The 12,975-nt window shown below is 54.1% G+C and overlaps 2 protein-coding genes across 2 annotated transcripts; one reads left to right on the forward strand and one right to left on the reverse strand.

The window, feature by feature from the left end:
- The first annotated feature begins 45 nt into the window (after window positions 1–45).
- Window positions 46–2,846, forward strand: VOLCADRAFT_105631 (uncharacterized protein). The gene is made up of 5 exons (XM_002952596.1): window positions 46–185; window positions 653–788; window positions 928–1,048; window positions 1,262–1,461; window positions 2,057–2,846. The coding sequence occupies exons 1-5, from the start codon at window positions 100–102 to the stop codon at window positions 2,234–2,236; spliced, it is 723 nt and encodes a 240-aa protein (XP_002952642.1). The 5' UTR covers window positions 46–99; the 3' UTR covers window positions 2,237–2,846.
- A 1,432-nt stretch (window positions 2,847–4,278) lies between these two features.
- Window positions 4,279–12,575, reverse strand: VOLCADRAFT_105632 (uncharacterized protein; the record flags this gene model as incomplete). Its single annotated transcript, XM_002952671.1, has 11 exons — window positions 12,380–12,575; window positions 10,646–10,984; window positions 9,511–9,639; window positions 8,708–8,989; window positions 7,896–7,970; window positions 7,543–7,599; window positions 7,132–7,350; window positions 5,491–5,562; window positions 5,060–5,277; window positions 4,638–4,715; window positions 4,279–4,357 (listed from the first exon to the last, which is right to left on the reverse strand). Exons 1-11 carry the CDS (start codon window positions 12,494–12,496, stop codon window positions 4,279–4,281), a joined length of 1,665 nt encoding a protein of 554 aa, XP_002952717.1. The 5' UTR covers window positions 12,497–12,575.
- Window positions 12,576–12,975: the final 400 nt, after the last annotated feature.

The following is a 12,975-nucleotide window of genomic DNA, read 5'->3' on the forward strand; positions in this document are numbered from 1 at the left end:
GTTGCATTTGCACTAACAAGTCCGACACTTCTGGTCTTCAATATCCTTACTGAACTACTTAAGGACTGCCCATTTTGTCCAACCCTTCCTCAGTCGATTATGACTGCAAAGAGTCAACCCGAACGTTGGTCTAGGAATTGTGGCAGTGGTGGAGTGGGAAACAGCGGTCATGTGACGGATTACAGGTATGGCCCATGGAGTCGGTGGGGTAGGGGCCGCGCGTCTTTGTTTATTGTCCTCGGGGCAAAGCCGAATAGCTCTCGTTCATGCTTTGTTTCCACGAAACCTCCTCCCTTACGTTCTCAAATTTGGGGAGCCTTCGAAGCAACGACAGGCTTGTTTTACTAGTTTCGCTGGTCATGTATGTTCTTCTAAAACGTATGCAATCGTGGCTTCCATGGCTTGTTAATGCTTTCTTCGGCCAATCTGCCGTGTGAATATCGGGTTTAGCAGGACTGCCCACAACTGTAATGCAACAGGACTGCCTAAGACTCTCCGCGTCTCTGTTGTTCTTGTGACGGCTAGCCCAAAATTCAATCAAAGGAAGGCAGGAGCTATAAGTTATGTTTCTAAGCGCAGTGAAACACGCCGTCGACGACTCTCCTTTACTCTTCTTGCGGGGCCCCTCCCTTCCCGTGCTCCAAACACGCAGATCAGGCGTGTTGGTAGCCAATTGGGTCGAGGATGACGCGAAGGCCTTTGGAGTTCCCAGCGACACCATCCTCACCCATACTACCCCCTTCCGTGGTCCACCGACTTCGACTCATCGCCTCTTGTATACCAGCGCGGTAAGTGCCGCAATGAGATTCTGTTGTTACCCACAGCGTCCTTCGCTGCTGGTTTCAGGGGCCCAGCTTTCTGACGTTGCCATAGCTTTCCCGCTGTCTTAACCTAGCACCCCCTTCACCCTTCTTCACCCGCCAATAGGGCAAGACCGGACCTGAACTGCTCGAGGCTTGCGAGCGCCATGACTTGAACCGAGTTGGAGTTAAGGGCGAGCTGCTCACACGGCACGGTCGCTTTGATCAACCCCCCGTGCAGTGCCTAGGTAAGACCCTTAATTATTACACATGGTTAGATTACTTCACGCACCCAAGTGGCATACGCTGGCAACTGCACCATCTGGGAGCACTCAGGTGGACGATTTCAGTCTTACCAGGCCGTTAAAAGCCCATTGGATCCTGTCATGTCCATGTCATGCCCCCACCTTCATTTCAAAATTGGGCATTTCAAAATTGTTCTGTTTGTCTGATGGTTGCAGGGACGACCTACCAAATGACCCACGGGAGGGTAGACGGCACGGACCGCCGGGTGCAGTCGTACCTATGGCACGGTTTTAAACAGAATGACCTTTATGTGCCCCACAGCACAACGGGCGCACAGTCGATGGGGTTGACGACGCGGAAGTTCCAGGAATGGAACGCACAGGCCAACAACGACCAATATCTCACAACGAACCGAGTGAGTCGGTGATTTCCTGAGTGGACAGTTTCCCTTTAGGAGTGCAACGTTTCGCCGCGTGTGATGCGGTCTCGGTAGGATTGGAGGGGGCCGAGACGAGGAGCCAGACCCTAGGCACGGCTGGGGATTCTGAGAGAAGATGCAATCAACGGCCGGCTGTACAGCTGGCGGATGTGAAGGGGTATGGGAGTTGGGTATCTCCAGGACTATGGGGATAATGGGGAGTGTGCAGGTGGTCCCTTCAGCCCCAGGGCGCCCTCTGATCCCACCGACTGCTTGAGGACGCCGTTGGAAGCAGCGCGCACGAAGGAACTGCAAATAGCGTCGATACACGCTAGCCATGGAATATTGCCAGCTATATGCGCGGCACAGCGCGACTGCCCCGTAAAGGGGCCGGTAGTCTGGTGGCATGGCGGCACACAGCGTGTTACCAGCATAGCAGGCTCGTATATGCTGTGCATCTGAATGAACCTGGTTTGTCGTCGAGGGCCAGAAGCATTGCATCATCGCCCATGGTACACAGGGATAGCGCCTATCAACAGCAGAACCGGCGTGTGATGTAAAGATCTCCCACCCCGATGCAAACCCTTCACAGGTGACGTCCTTACCACCTGCTTTGTACACTGCGGAGTTGCCGGGGCGGACACAGACGTTGCGACCACTCGCGGACAGTGGCATGCTCCAACACCCTGCCCAGAGGCCGAAGGGCGAGTCTCGCGATGAGTGCGATAAGAATTACCGTCAGATAGGCATGCGCGTTAACTACAGGTCGTGAGAGGTGGAAGCTGATGGGCAGGGGGCAGGGCCAGAGCAGGATTTTGGAAAGGGGACTGTGTGCAGAGATTTTGTTCTCAAGGAGTTTGGGGCAGTTTGCAGGAGGCTTTGTTGCGTTTTGCAGCTGGATACTTGTTATTGCTCACTGTGGGTTCTAGTAATGTACAGGATGTGCGCAGGGCCGGTGCGTGTCTTAATGGTCTGAGCCACGCGCAGAAACTGTTGTATGTTAGCTTGTGCCGGGTTGAGGGGGCCTGTGGGGGAGAGGGGATGCTGCACGCCTAGCTTGGTCCTGGAGCGGATCTTTGATCTCGGCAGGACGCTGCAGCTGCGTCACATAGCAGCATTGCAAAAAGGATGTGCAGTATAGACAAGCCCCGGAAAGATTGGGCAAGTTTATGTAGGTGCGTGCAGGTAGTCAGGATAAACGCTCGACTGAAATGACCTGACCTTGAGACGTTAGACCGGAGTCGATGACCTTTGGTTTGCATAGCACGTTACACCCAAGGGCAGGTCTATTGCCGCCAGTACAGTAGCTACAATGAGGTGCATGCACCCCAAGGCCTTGTGGCCATTGCTTATAGTATTTCTCATGTTAATAGCGCGACGGCTTGAGGAGGGCCTGTAGCCTTCCTGACGTGTCTCTCGCTAACCATGCGCACCGATAATCCACGATGCGTCCTCCCCAATTACTGCTTGTCATTAACGCGCACTGACGCCTTGTAAACAAGCTACTGGGCACATAGACGTGTGCGCTGTACGACCATTGTGCAGCATTTGCCGCCGAGTTGTGTAATCTACCGCGCGTCAGGTATGGTTCCATGTCCCAGCCTGTTCCCTTCTGTGCCTACGCTCGCATGATCGCCAGCAAGCGCTTCACAATCCACGACGAGCCGCCAGCACATAAACGTAGAGAAGCCCACTGTCTATCGTTGTAAGCAGCACAACCATTAGAAGGCTCGCTGCCAGGATTAAGATCATCCGCTGTAAGGCTTGCTGGGGGCTAAGGACAGTGAAGTGCGGGAGGACGTCTCGGCACGATACCACGAATTTCAGAAATGCTCTTAAGAGTTGTCCCACCACTGCCACCATTGTTGCAATGCTTGCACCCCTAAAGCATCATCCAGAAACAAGAGGCATGGTCATGGTGTGCATTGCCAGGCCGCAAACACACACCGTACAGGTAGGTTGGAGCGTGGACTTACCAGGATGAACGCGGTGTGTCTTCCTCTGACAGTTGCTCCCGTGGAGACATCTCCGTACCATAAATGCTAGGTTGTTGTGATGTGCGTCTAACCTGTCTGCAACGCGACTCATTCGTCCATAGTCGCTCTTTAAAGACCTTCGTTGAAGTCTTCGCTCTGATTGAAATGTATAACTGGCTTTTCTGTATCAAAGCAGCACCTTGCATAGCAGCAAAGGACCCTTGCGCGTGCGATGCCAATTGAAGAGACAAGTCTCCTATAACTTCTTATGGCTATGACGCTAACGTACGGACTTATGAGCGAATTGATGTTTACAGTAGCCTGGGAACGTCCAGCAAGCGCATGCGCACTAACCAAAAGCAGACACTGTTTCAGTTTCAGAAACTCGTCGGCAGGGACAGCAGATACAGTATCTGGAAAAGAGATATGTAGATGAAGACCATGTAATGGTGAAAACAGTTTTGGTATGTGTACATCGGCCAAACATACAAACCAACAAACCCAACGAAAGTACGACTTACTAGACTCTCAAACAGACGCACACCAGAACAACAAAGTGCGGGGTTGCGCAGCCAACGTCGCCCGAATAATTCAGGGAGCACCGGGCAACGGTTCACCCTTCCAAAAATGAATGAAATATAGCTCACGACGGCACGAGGACATTTAAAACACACCCGACACAGCCCCTGCGGGACAAAGCAGAAACTGATACCACGGAATAAATTTCACTCCCATGCTGCTCTCTAATATTACAACTGCACCTCACGTCGTGCAGATTGGTTAATTGGTCAGGGCTTCGCTCGCTGGTCGTGGTTCTTCTTTCCAGCATACTCCTCCCTTACAGGCTGCTGCCCGCCTGAATCAGCCACACATGGCGGACACGGTCCACGATTCCCCCGCCGGTGCGAATGGCCTCACTGCATATGAAACAAAGGGCAAAAGAATGTTGCTTCCATCACCAAGGGGAGCAATTAAGACAAACGACTGTCGCCACCACGCGAGGTTGGAAAAGATCTGCGCTCTGCGGAACTGACAACGCCAACACCACCTACTGAAGCAAAATGTCAGGCACAATAGCCGGCAACACCACTACCAAGAAGCGAAGCCAAGCGCTATTCTTGAGTGTCAGTGTCACAGATTTGGAGAGCGGCGGGAAAGAGGACATGCAGGCAGGCAGGTCGGCGGCCAATGACCTACTTGAGGACTTCCAGCTGGGGTGGAACGCCGAACAGGAAAGGGACAGCCACCGTCAGCTTGAGCACCTCATGCAGGCCGCTGCAGTGGAAGAAACCAATATGGCAGCCGACTCGTAAGTGAATGGGTCTCACACGGCCAGGTAATTTCCTGCAGAGATGTGCGCTGCACTCACATTGCTGCTGCCGCCGAAAACATGGTAAATTAGGAGACATCGTCTTACAGCAACACGCACGCCGCTTACATCTTGGCGAGCAAGTCTTAGCGCATGTTGCGTTACGGGTCATTTCCCCAACGTGCCTGACCGGGAACGGTAAAATTTCCAGCTTTATTGAGGTGCCGTCACGTGAGGGGCCTCGCTCGGTTAGCTCCCGTATTGAAGACCCGGCCCAGGGACAGGGGCAGGAGCTCGGAGCATAGCTTACCTTTTAAGCTGTCGCTCCTGCATCAGCACCTCGCCCCCCAGTTCGCTTTCCAGCGCATCCTGAACCGATGCGAAGAGGTAATCGACAGACTGGCAGAACCCCTCAATGCTGACACGTCGCGTGCCATCGGTTCCGTTTGTCGCAGCCACACTAAAACTTGCGCCAATGCACAAGGACTGCTGATCCCAAGTGGGCATAGGGCGTACAAGCTCCTTATGCTGCAGGCCAAGGGGCACGGCATGTTGTGAGCGGCATTCCTAAACGTAGCCTGCAAATGGAGCACATGGCTGACAATCACGAGCCCCAACAGTGATGAAGAATGTGACAGAGCTAAAAGTGTATAGATGATCGTATTGAGGCGTGCACGATGACATGATTCAGTATTCAAGAGCTTGTTCGTGGCCTTCCCATAAATGGGAACTTTCACCCACCCGCTGCGCTGGTCGTAGGACTCGCTTTCCAGGTATCCGCACGACACCATCAGAGGTAAAGAAAGTTATGACCTGTAAAGCAAAGGGGTCAACGACTGAGGAAGTTAGGGTTCTCATGGCACCTTAGACTTTGGTCTTGCCTACCTCACGAACTAGCTCCACATCCTCAGGTCTCCCATTTCCAAAATCTGAATCCGAATGTCGTTTCCGCGCCTGGCAAGGGGATAGATAACGACTCGGTGCTACTGCTTCTCCAAATCAACTTCATGGGGAAAGGATTACCAAAATCTGCTAACCTTACACGTGACGACTGAGGTATTGCGAGCAATCCTTGAAATCCTGCACGCTGCCCGAAGGGAGCAGGTGCTGAAGTTCGACAAATGGACGACTTTTCGTTGCCTTGACATTTTGCGGAATACGTCACGATGAATATGTGAGTTCTAGGTGTACCCAGGCTTTATTCCTGCTTTAAAAGTGAAGATTGTGTGACTGAAACCATGTCAGCCGTACACTGATCAGCGCAGGATTGGCACCTCTACGCTCACTGCCGGATAGGCTGGTGGTGGACAGGCACCTGCAAATCCGTGTCGTGGCTAAGCCAAAGCATTACGAACCAAAGTTATGACGATGGGCTTTCTCCAAGCTTTGTTGCTTCCAACCGCTAAAGGAGCGTCCAAATTCCCGGGATCACTTCTCGGAACGTGTGGCCTCTCTCCTATTTACCCGGATCTGTATATGCTACAACGTATAGGCCGCCATGACGTCACCGATACATCCCTCGACAGCCGTCTCCCGGCCCTAATTAACAGCAATGTTGCCTTTACAGGTTGAGGCGCGGATTGCGGCAAGACTTTCGTTACACGAAAGTTACATATATGCTTCCAAATGTGCCCCGACGCACATGGTAGCTCGTTCATTGGTCCGCTTGTGTTGCCTTCTCTACAGGCATGCAACCAGTCCCTAGTAACTCCCGACCCCCGGCCCGCATTGACAGCGGCGTTGGGCCCCATGCATCGTCTTGGGGGAAAAATTACGACGTCGTATAAGCACGGTCAAGATCCCTACTGCGAACTGCAATAGAGTCGAACAAACGACGAAAGGGCTCGCCGTCAAGTGAATGGACAAACCACTAATCTCCCCGTGCGTTCCAGGTTCACCAGCACAGTGCGCAGCATACTTCGCACGATCACGCTCTCGAGTCTCAACTCGAAAGCAGGGCCGTCGTCGTCCTTTGCCGCACGTTAATAACGGCCCTGCATGACAGGGTGGTTTTCCTTCACAACTACCACTTCGAGCCCCAGCTGTGGCGCGCGTCAACTGGCCTGAAGCCAAATGCTGCTCTCCTTCACAGCAACTAAATCCAGTCCTGTCACTCCAGGCAACGACGAAAATCAACATGTATCGAATCCGCTGTCTGTCCGCCCGTCAGATATCGCAATACTGCGAGCCATACTTCAGTTCTACTTGGTAAGAAAAGGCAATCCACAACTCAACCCAGTCCGCAGCCTTGCTCAGTGGAGTCCGTGATGATGCGAAACATAACATGCGCGTATAACACAGCCCCGTCACATAGTAACCAACCAATCAGGCTGCGAACCGCAGGAAGAGCAGGTGGTTCGTCCAGGACAGCAGGGTGCTCACAGCCACGCAGCCAATGGCAAAAGCTAAGTTCAGCTCTGGCGGCATGCCGCGCAGGATAGATGCCGCGTAGTACAGCAGCAGGAAGCCCAGCCCCTGGTATAGCGACACACGGAACAACCCGAACAACCAGCCCATCAAACCTGACGGTCCCTGTGCCTGCAGCTGCTGTGGCTGTTGTAGCTGCTGCTGTGGCGCCCGGCCGCTACTACTGGTTTCCGCCTTCGGCGAGGCAGCAGGGGACGCCTCTGGCGAAGTCACGGCAGTAGCTGCTACAGCAGCAGCAGCAGCAGCAGCAGAAACGGCGGCTGCATCTGCCTTCTGTTGCGCCAACAAGGCCTGAAGGTCCACGTTGCCCTCAAGGCGCGTTGACACGGTCACCCCGGCAGGCAAGGAGCCAGGGGGGTACATCACTTCCGCCAGCCGGCGGATGGCGCTCTCCAGCGCCAGTAGCAGCTGCTGGTTCTCGTCCTGTGCGGGAGGGCGGCAGGTTGATGGGGGCAACGTGCAAGGGATGGCCGGAAGGACGAGGAGGACGATTTTATGACACCCATATATGCCCCGGAGAGCGCTGCGATGCACGGCCGGGTCACGCGGAAATGCCGTGTTCGCGCCTGATCCACGTTCGTAACGTTCCTGCCTGCATAAGGAAATAGCGCACACACCCCGCATATCCATAGCAGCAAAGGCGCGGTATCATCCAACCGCCATTCTTTCCCCTCCCCCCCAAGACGCATGGATGTCCCACAAAACGCCCTGGGCCATACCCGCAAGGCTTGGACAGCTACCATCTTCCCGGCTTCGGCTGTTTCCACGGCCTCCCCGAGCCGCTCCAGCTGGGCCTGCAGATGCCGGTGGGAGGGGGGAATTATTATATGCAAGGAAACCAGAAATGAACTGGGAGCGGGGGAAGGTAGTAACGGTGGGACAAGCGGAGGTCGGGCGCATCACTTGGAGCTCTATTTGGTAGTCCGCCGGAGGCTGAAGGTGGTCACCTGCCATTAGGTGGGAGGAGGAGTTTACCGCTCCATGGTTGCAAACGTAGAATCTACGTGTATGCGTTAATTCAGCTAAAGGGTTAACTTGATCCATAAATTGTGATAAAGGGATGCAAAGCTCCGCTCCACTCCGCTGAATACAAAGGGATACAGCCTCTTCCGGTGTCCAAGAGACGGATGTACAGCATGGGACGTTTCATTTCCCCACAGGGCGTGCGTACATCATTATTGTTAAGGCATGCAGCTGGCGGATAAAAACAGGCTCCCAGCTCCAATTTCCGCTCCTGGATGATAAACATTCCACCCAACATGCGACAGCGCTCCTCTGCATGCGCGTCCACAATCCGCATACGTCGTCTTTCTCCGCCCTCCCCTCCTCTCCCGCAGCATGTCTTCACTGCAATCCGGTTCAGAATTCCATCGACCATCACGGCGCGCCCTCTCAAGCAAAAAGCCCTAAACCCATTTCCAACTCCCCATCCTATCGCACCACACCACACCATACCACAGATATTCCGGACCACTCCGCTCCATTTGGCCCCATTCCATCCACCGCACACCACACACACATATACACACACCTGTGAGTTCTGCAGCTGCATTGACAGCTCCTCCAGCTGCTGTTGCAGCGGCCCCGCGGCCTCCTCAGCGGCCTCCTTCCTGGCCGTCTCCACCGCCATCTCCAGCTCCGACTGGTGCTGGGCCACCAGGCTAACCAGCTGCTCCTCCCGCTGGGACACCTGGCCGGACAGCTCCTCCAACTGCCGCCTCAGCGGCTCGACCACCTCTATCCGAGCCGCCTCCACCACCCGCTGCTGGTCGTCCCGCTGAGCTGCCAGCAGTCCCTCCAGCGCCGCCTTCTCCTGTTGTTGGAATAGACACAACGGGGGTTGCGATGGCAGTGCGCGAAAGGGAAAACACAGAGGGGGGCCGAGGAGAACGGTGAGCGCGACGGGGTGGTAGAGCGTGTTTTGGGCGTATGGACAACTAAGAGTGTCGAATGAGTTAAAGAAAAACGGCATATTAGTTTCGCCTGGTGGAGTAAGGCCTACTTGGTTAAGGAACGATTTAAAAAAACCTTAAGCAACGTCTTGCCGGAGGAAAGCACTTGTGGATAGGTAAGGGCAACGGGCCGAGGTGTCCGAGGTTGCAAGCCTTGCAAGTTCAACAGGAACCCTTCCCGCGCGCGCGCGCGTGTGCCTGTGTGTGTATGTATGTGTGTGTATGTGCATGTTCAAGGATCGGCACCGATTCGTCCTGGCAATCCAGGACACGCACACGCAAGAAGACGAGAATGCAAGGAGACCAAGGCGATGCCTACGAGTGCGTGCAACAACTGCCCATCAAGGAAGTGCAGCACCCCGTGAGGAAGTGCAGCACCGACCTGTTCAAGACGGCCGATCTGGTCATCCTTCTGGAGCTCCAACTTTTCCCTCGCCTGCAGGAGCTCCTTCATTTTAGCGTCCGCCTCGCCCTGCAGCGCCGCAAGCTTGCCCTCGAGCTCCACCTTTTCCTGTACCATGCGTGGCAAATGATGCGAGACATTGGAGGGTCGGATGCGTTGTCCGGTAGGTGATGAAGAGACCGGACCCGGCCCGGTTCGAACGGTTTGTACCACATCAGGCGGAAGCAATAGCGCATTGCAGCTCCGAGGTCTCCGTCCCGACTACATGCATACATGTTCAGCAGGAGTCCCTAACCCCAGCACCCAAGTCTGAGTGCATAACCTCGTACGGAGCCCGTACACTCAGACCTGGGTGCTGGGGCTAGGCAACCCTGCTGAGCATGTATGCATATAGTCGGGACGGAGACCTCCCCTCCGGAGCTTCCCTCGCGTCACGAAGTTTTGCAAAATGACGACGAGTTGCTGGCGTGCGTGCACCGGGTAAAGGAACGTGCCCGTCTAAATGGTGGCGGGGCCGTCTGCAGCGGCAGCCGGCCTGCAGTGGCCTGACGAGGGCACGGTCAACCTCGTGCTCGCGCCTTAAGCGTTGGCTCTCAACGTGGGGGCCAAAGTCCCTGCTTCGGCACAGACTTGTTCCAGGCCCATGGCTGAGGGATTCATGCGCAAGCATAGCTGGAGGCGGACGTGTGTGGCTTGTTGAATTTAGACTGGTTAGGGAGACTGGTTAGGGCTCGAAACAATCTATAGGAAGTACTCCATGCTGCTAAGCGCGGGATTTCTGACTACGTGAAAGGGCCGTTTGGCCGCCGCCTGAGCAGACGTTTCCCGAGGTAGGGACTGACTGGTAGAGTCCAAGGGGAGTTTCAATGGCAGTAGAGCTACTGCGTTGGGGGCTGTGCAGGCGACTGATGTGCGGGGAACGATTTATACAAGGCACCTTCCCGGGGAACGATTGCTGTTTTCGAAAGCGGCTACGTCCGCTCCCTTCCAACCGACAGCCCGTCCTAGCCTTGGAAAAAAAGCGCCCGAGCCGCCGCACCACGACTTAATCTATGACTGAGAGTGATAATTTTACTTTGTGGTACGGTCAGTTCTTGACCACCTGTGAACGAACCTGCTGAAGTCGGTCAATCTCGTCTTGCTGTTGCTTTTTTACTTTACAGAGCTCCTGGTATTTCGAAACCTCCTCCTTGACCTTCAAAAACTCTTTCTTCAGGGCTTCTGCCTCAACCAGAGCCAGCTGGGCAGGACTCTTGGTGCCGTCGGAATGCTGGGCTCCCGTCGAAGTCCCGTTCCCCGGTTTCGCCGCACGCATGGCCTCCTCTACAGCCTCAAGCTCATCTTGTGTCTGCGGTGGCGAGCTGCCCTGATGGGTTACGCCTAGGAAAGGCGTGTGCTGCCGGTAGAGCCGCAAAGGCACGGCGGTGGGTCGCCGAAAGGTACCAAAGCACGGCTGGGAGGGGCAAGTTGAGGGGCCAGCCCAGCCTGGAGGCGCTGCAAGGGCCCTCATTTTCATGATATCAATGGTATCAAGCCGTGGTAGAAAGCTTGCATACGCTGCCTGGATTCTGTGCACTGCCTAGTTCAAATGATTAGGCCGTCGTAATTGTAATTATTTGTTGTATGGCTGTTCCTATAAAGCAGTAGTGCTTGTAGCAGGTCGGCAAACGGGGAGTCGGCACGTCCTAGTCCTTCCCCGTAATGGCAGCATACAGTCCCGATCAAATTTTGAGCCGCAAACGTTAAGATCCTAACAAGATATCCAAGAGACTTTCGGTGTTGCGGCAAGATCGCCATGAAGTACGGCGCTTGAAGGAGGTGTTACAAACAACGACAGCCATTGACACCAAATGCTCAAAGCAGAAGTGCTACGACCTAAGGCGCCATGTAACTGTGACCATTAACCTCCATTATCCCGCAAGGAAAAGTATGTGGGATTGCTGTTTTAACAGAAGTTAGACGATTGTTCTACAAGGCTGAGCTAGGCTTCATTTATCCTGACAACACGGATATGTAAAATGCATAGCCCTTTCATGCTTTGGCCAGTCCACTCGGCGGCACTAGGCATGCCAGGGTTGGCAGTAGGCACAGCCGCGCGACGTGTTCCAAGGTGGAAACTGAGTCCAGTACCTATCCAAACATGTAAATTATGAATCACTTTAAAGTGCATCTGTAGAGCTTCCCTCTGAACGCATGATGGAACCATGGGCCGGGAAGCGCACGGTGGTCAGCTATAATCTGGTGCGGGACTACTTTCCATGCGAAGCCTTGTTACCAACCCGTGACAAGGGCAAACCCGGTATAGAGTCCACTCGAACACTTCTTTAGAGCCGATTTCTCCGTGAAAGCAAGTGCGCGCCTAAATCCATATGAGCATTTCCACAGCTGTAATGCGCAGGAGGCTACAGAGAGCACAGAGAGTTCCCCCAACGCGCTGAAGCAGCCATCCACGCCCTTATGAAGGGGAATGCAACAGACATGGGGCAAGGACTGCCCGCTCTTATATAACAAAAAAACGCGCTTTCCATTCCTAAGACTTTCCGTCCTTCGACAACTCAGGCAATTGCAAAACCACCGGACACCTGCAGATCCCTTACTGCTGCTAACTATCATTTTGCGCATTGACGCATATTCCAGCAATAACCCCACGAAGCGACACCAACAAACACATCAGAATGTAGCAGAGTTCTCCGAAACCACTGTGAGCTCCCCAAGCGTGGTTGGGAGAGCAAAGGCATATGGCCACAATTAACTTCACTTCACCTGCCGTCGATTTCCATATCGGGAATGACGGCATAACCTCGAACAACAACATTTCGAAACACATAAATGTACTGCCAGTACTTACTGCTATGTGGTATAGTACAGATATCCAGCACCTGTACGGCCCTGCGAACTGCAGGCCGATCATTGCCTTATTCCACGCTGGCATGTTATTGCAGGAATTTGCGCGAATTCCCCACATCACATAGCGCAATAGGAGAATATCTAGACAACTCCCGTACAGTCCACTTCACCCCAATGATGAATGGCAATAATGCGACGTAAGCCAGCCTGGAGATGGCAAGGAAAATCAGTCGTTGTCGTACATCGAGCGTCAGTAAACTTCACAGCATCTATTCCTGTCACATGGAAAAGGGGCTATAAATTAGCGGGCCCGCATCAGTCCCCACCGCGAGGGCTTGCCACTGTTGGGCTACTTTGGTTTCGGCGCCGCAACCACCAAGGCGGCACAGGGTGCCCCCCATAACAGTCCCACTATCACCATCGTCATTCACGCAAACGAGCTTAATGGCACCGCACTAACGGCAGCAAGTCATAAGAAACGACAGTGCGACAACGAGCTTTGCCACAACCAACCAACCAACACACACACACACACCACACACACACACACACCACACACACACACACACACCTACTGCCTGGACGCGCGTATCAACA

This window comes from Volvox carteri (genome assembly GCF_000143455.1).
Source record: "Volvox carteri f. nagariensis unplaced genomic scaffold VOLCAscaffold_31, whole genome shotgun sequence".
Classification (NCBI taxonomy): domain Eukaryota; kingdom Viridiplantae; phylum Chlorophyta; class Chlorophyceae; order Chlamydomonadales; family Volvocaceae; genus Volvox; species Volvox carteri.

Bases quoted from the DNA above. Each gene is read 5' to 3' on its own strand.
- VOLCADRAFT_105631 (XM_002952596.1), top strand. From the start codon at position 100: ATGACTGCAAAGAGTCAACCCGAACGTTGGTCTAGGAATTGTGGCAGT. The intron at 186-652 runs GTATGGCCCATG...CCAAACACGCAG, and splicing joins GGTCATGTGACGGATTACAG to ATCAGGCGTGTTGGTAGCCA. The intron at 1,049-1,261 runs GTAAGACCCTTA...TGATGGTTGCAG, and splicing joins ACCCCCCGTGCAGTGCCTAG to GGACGACCTACCAAATGACC.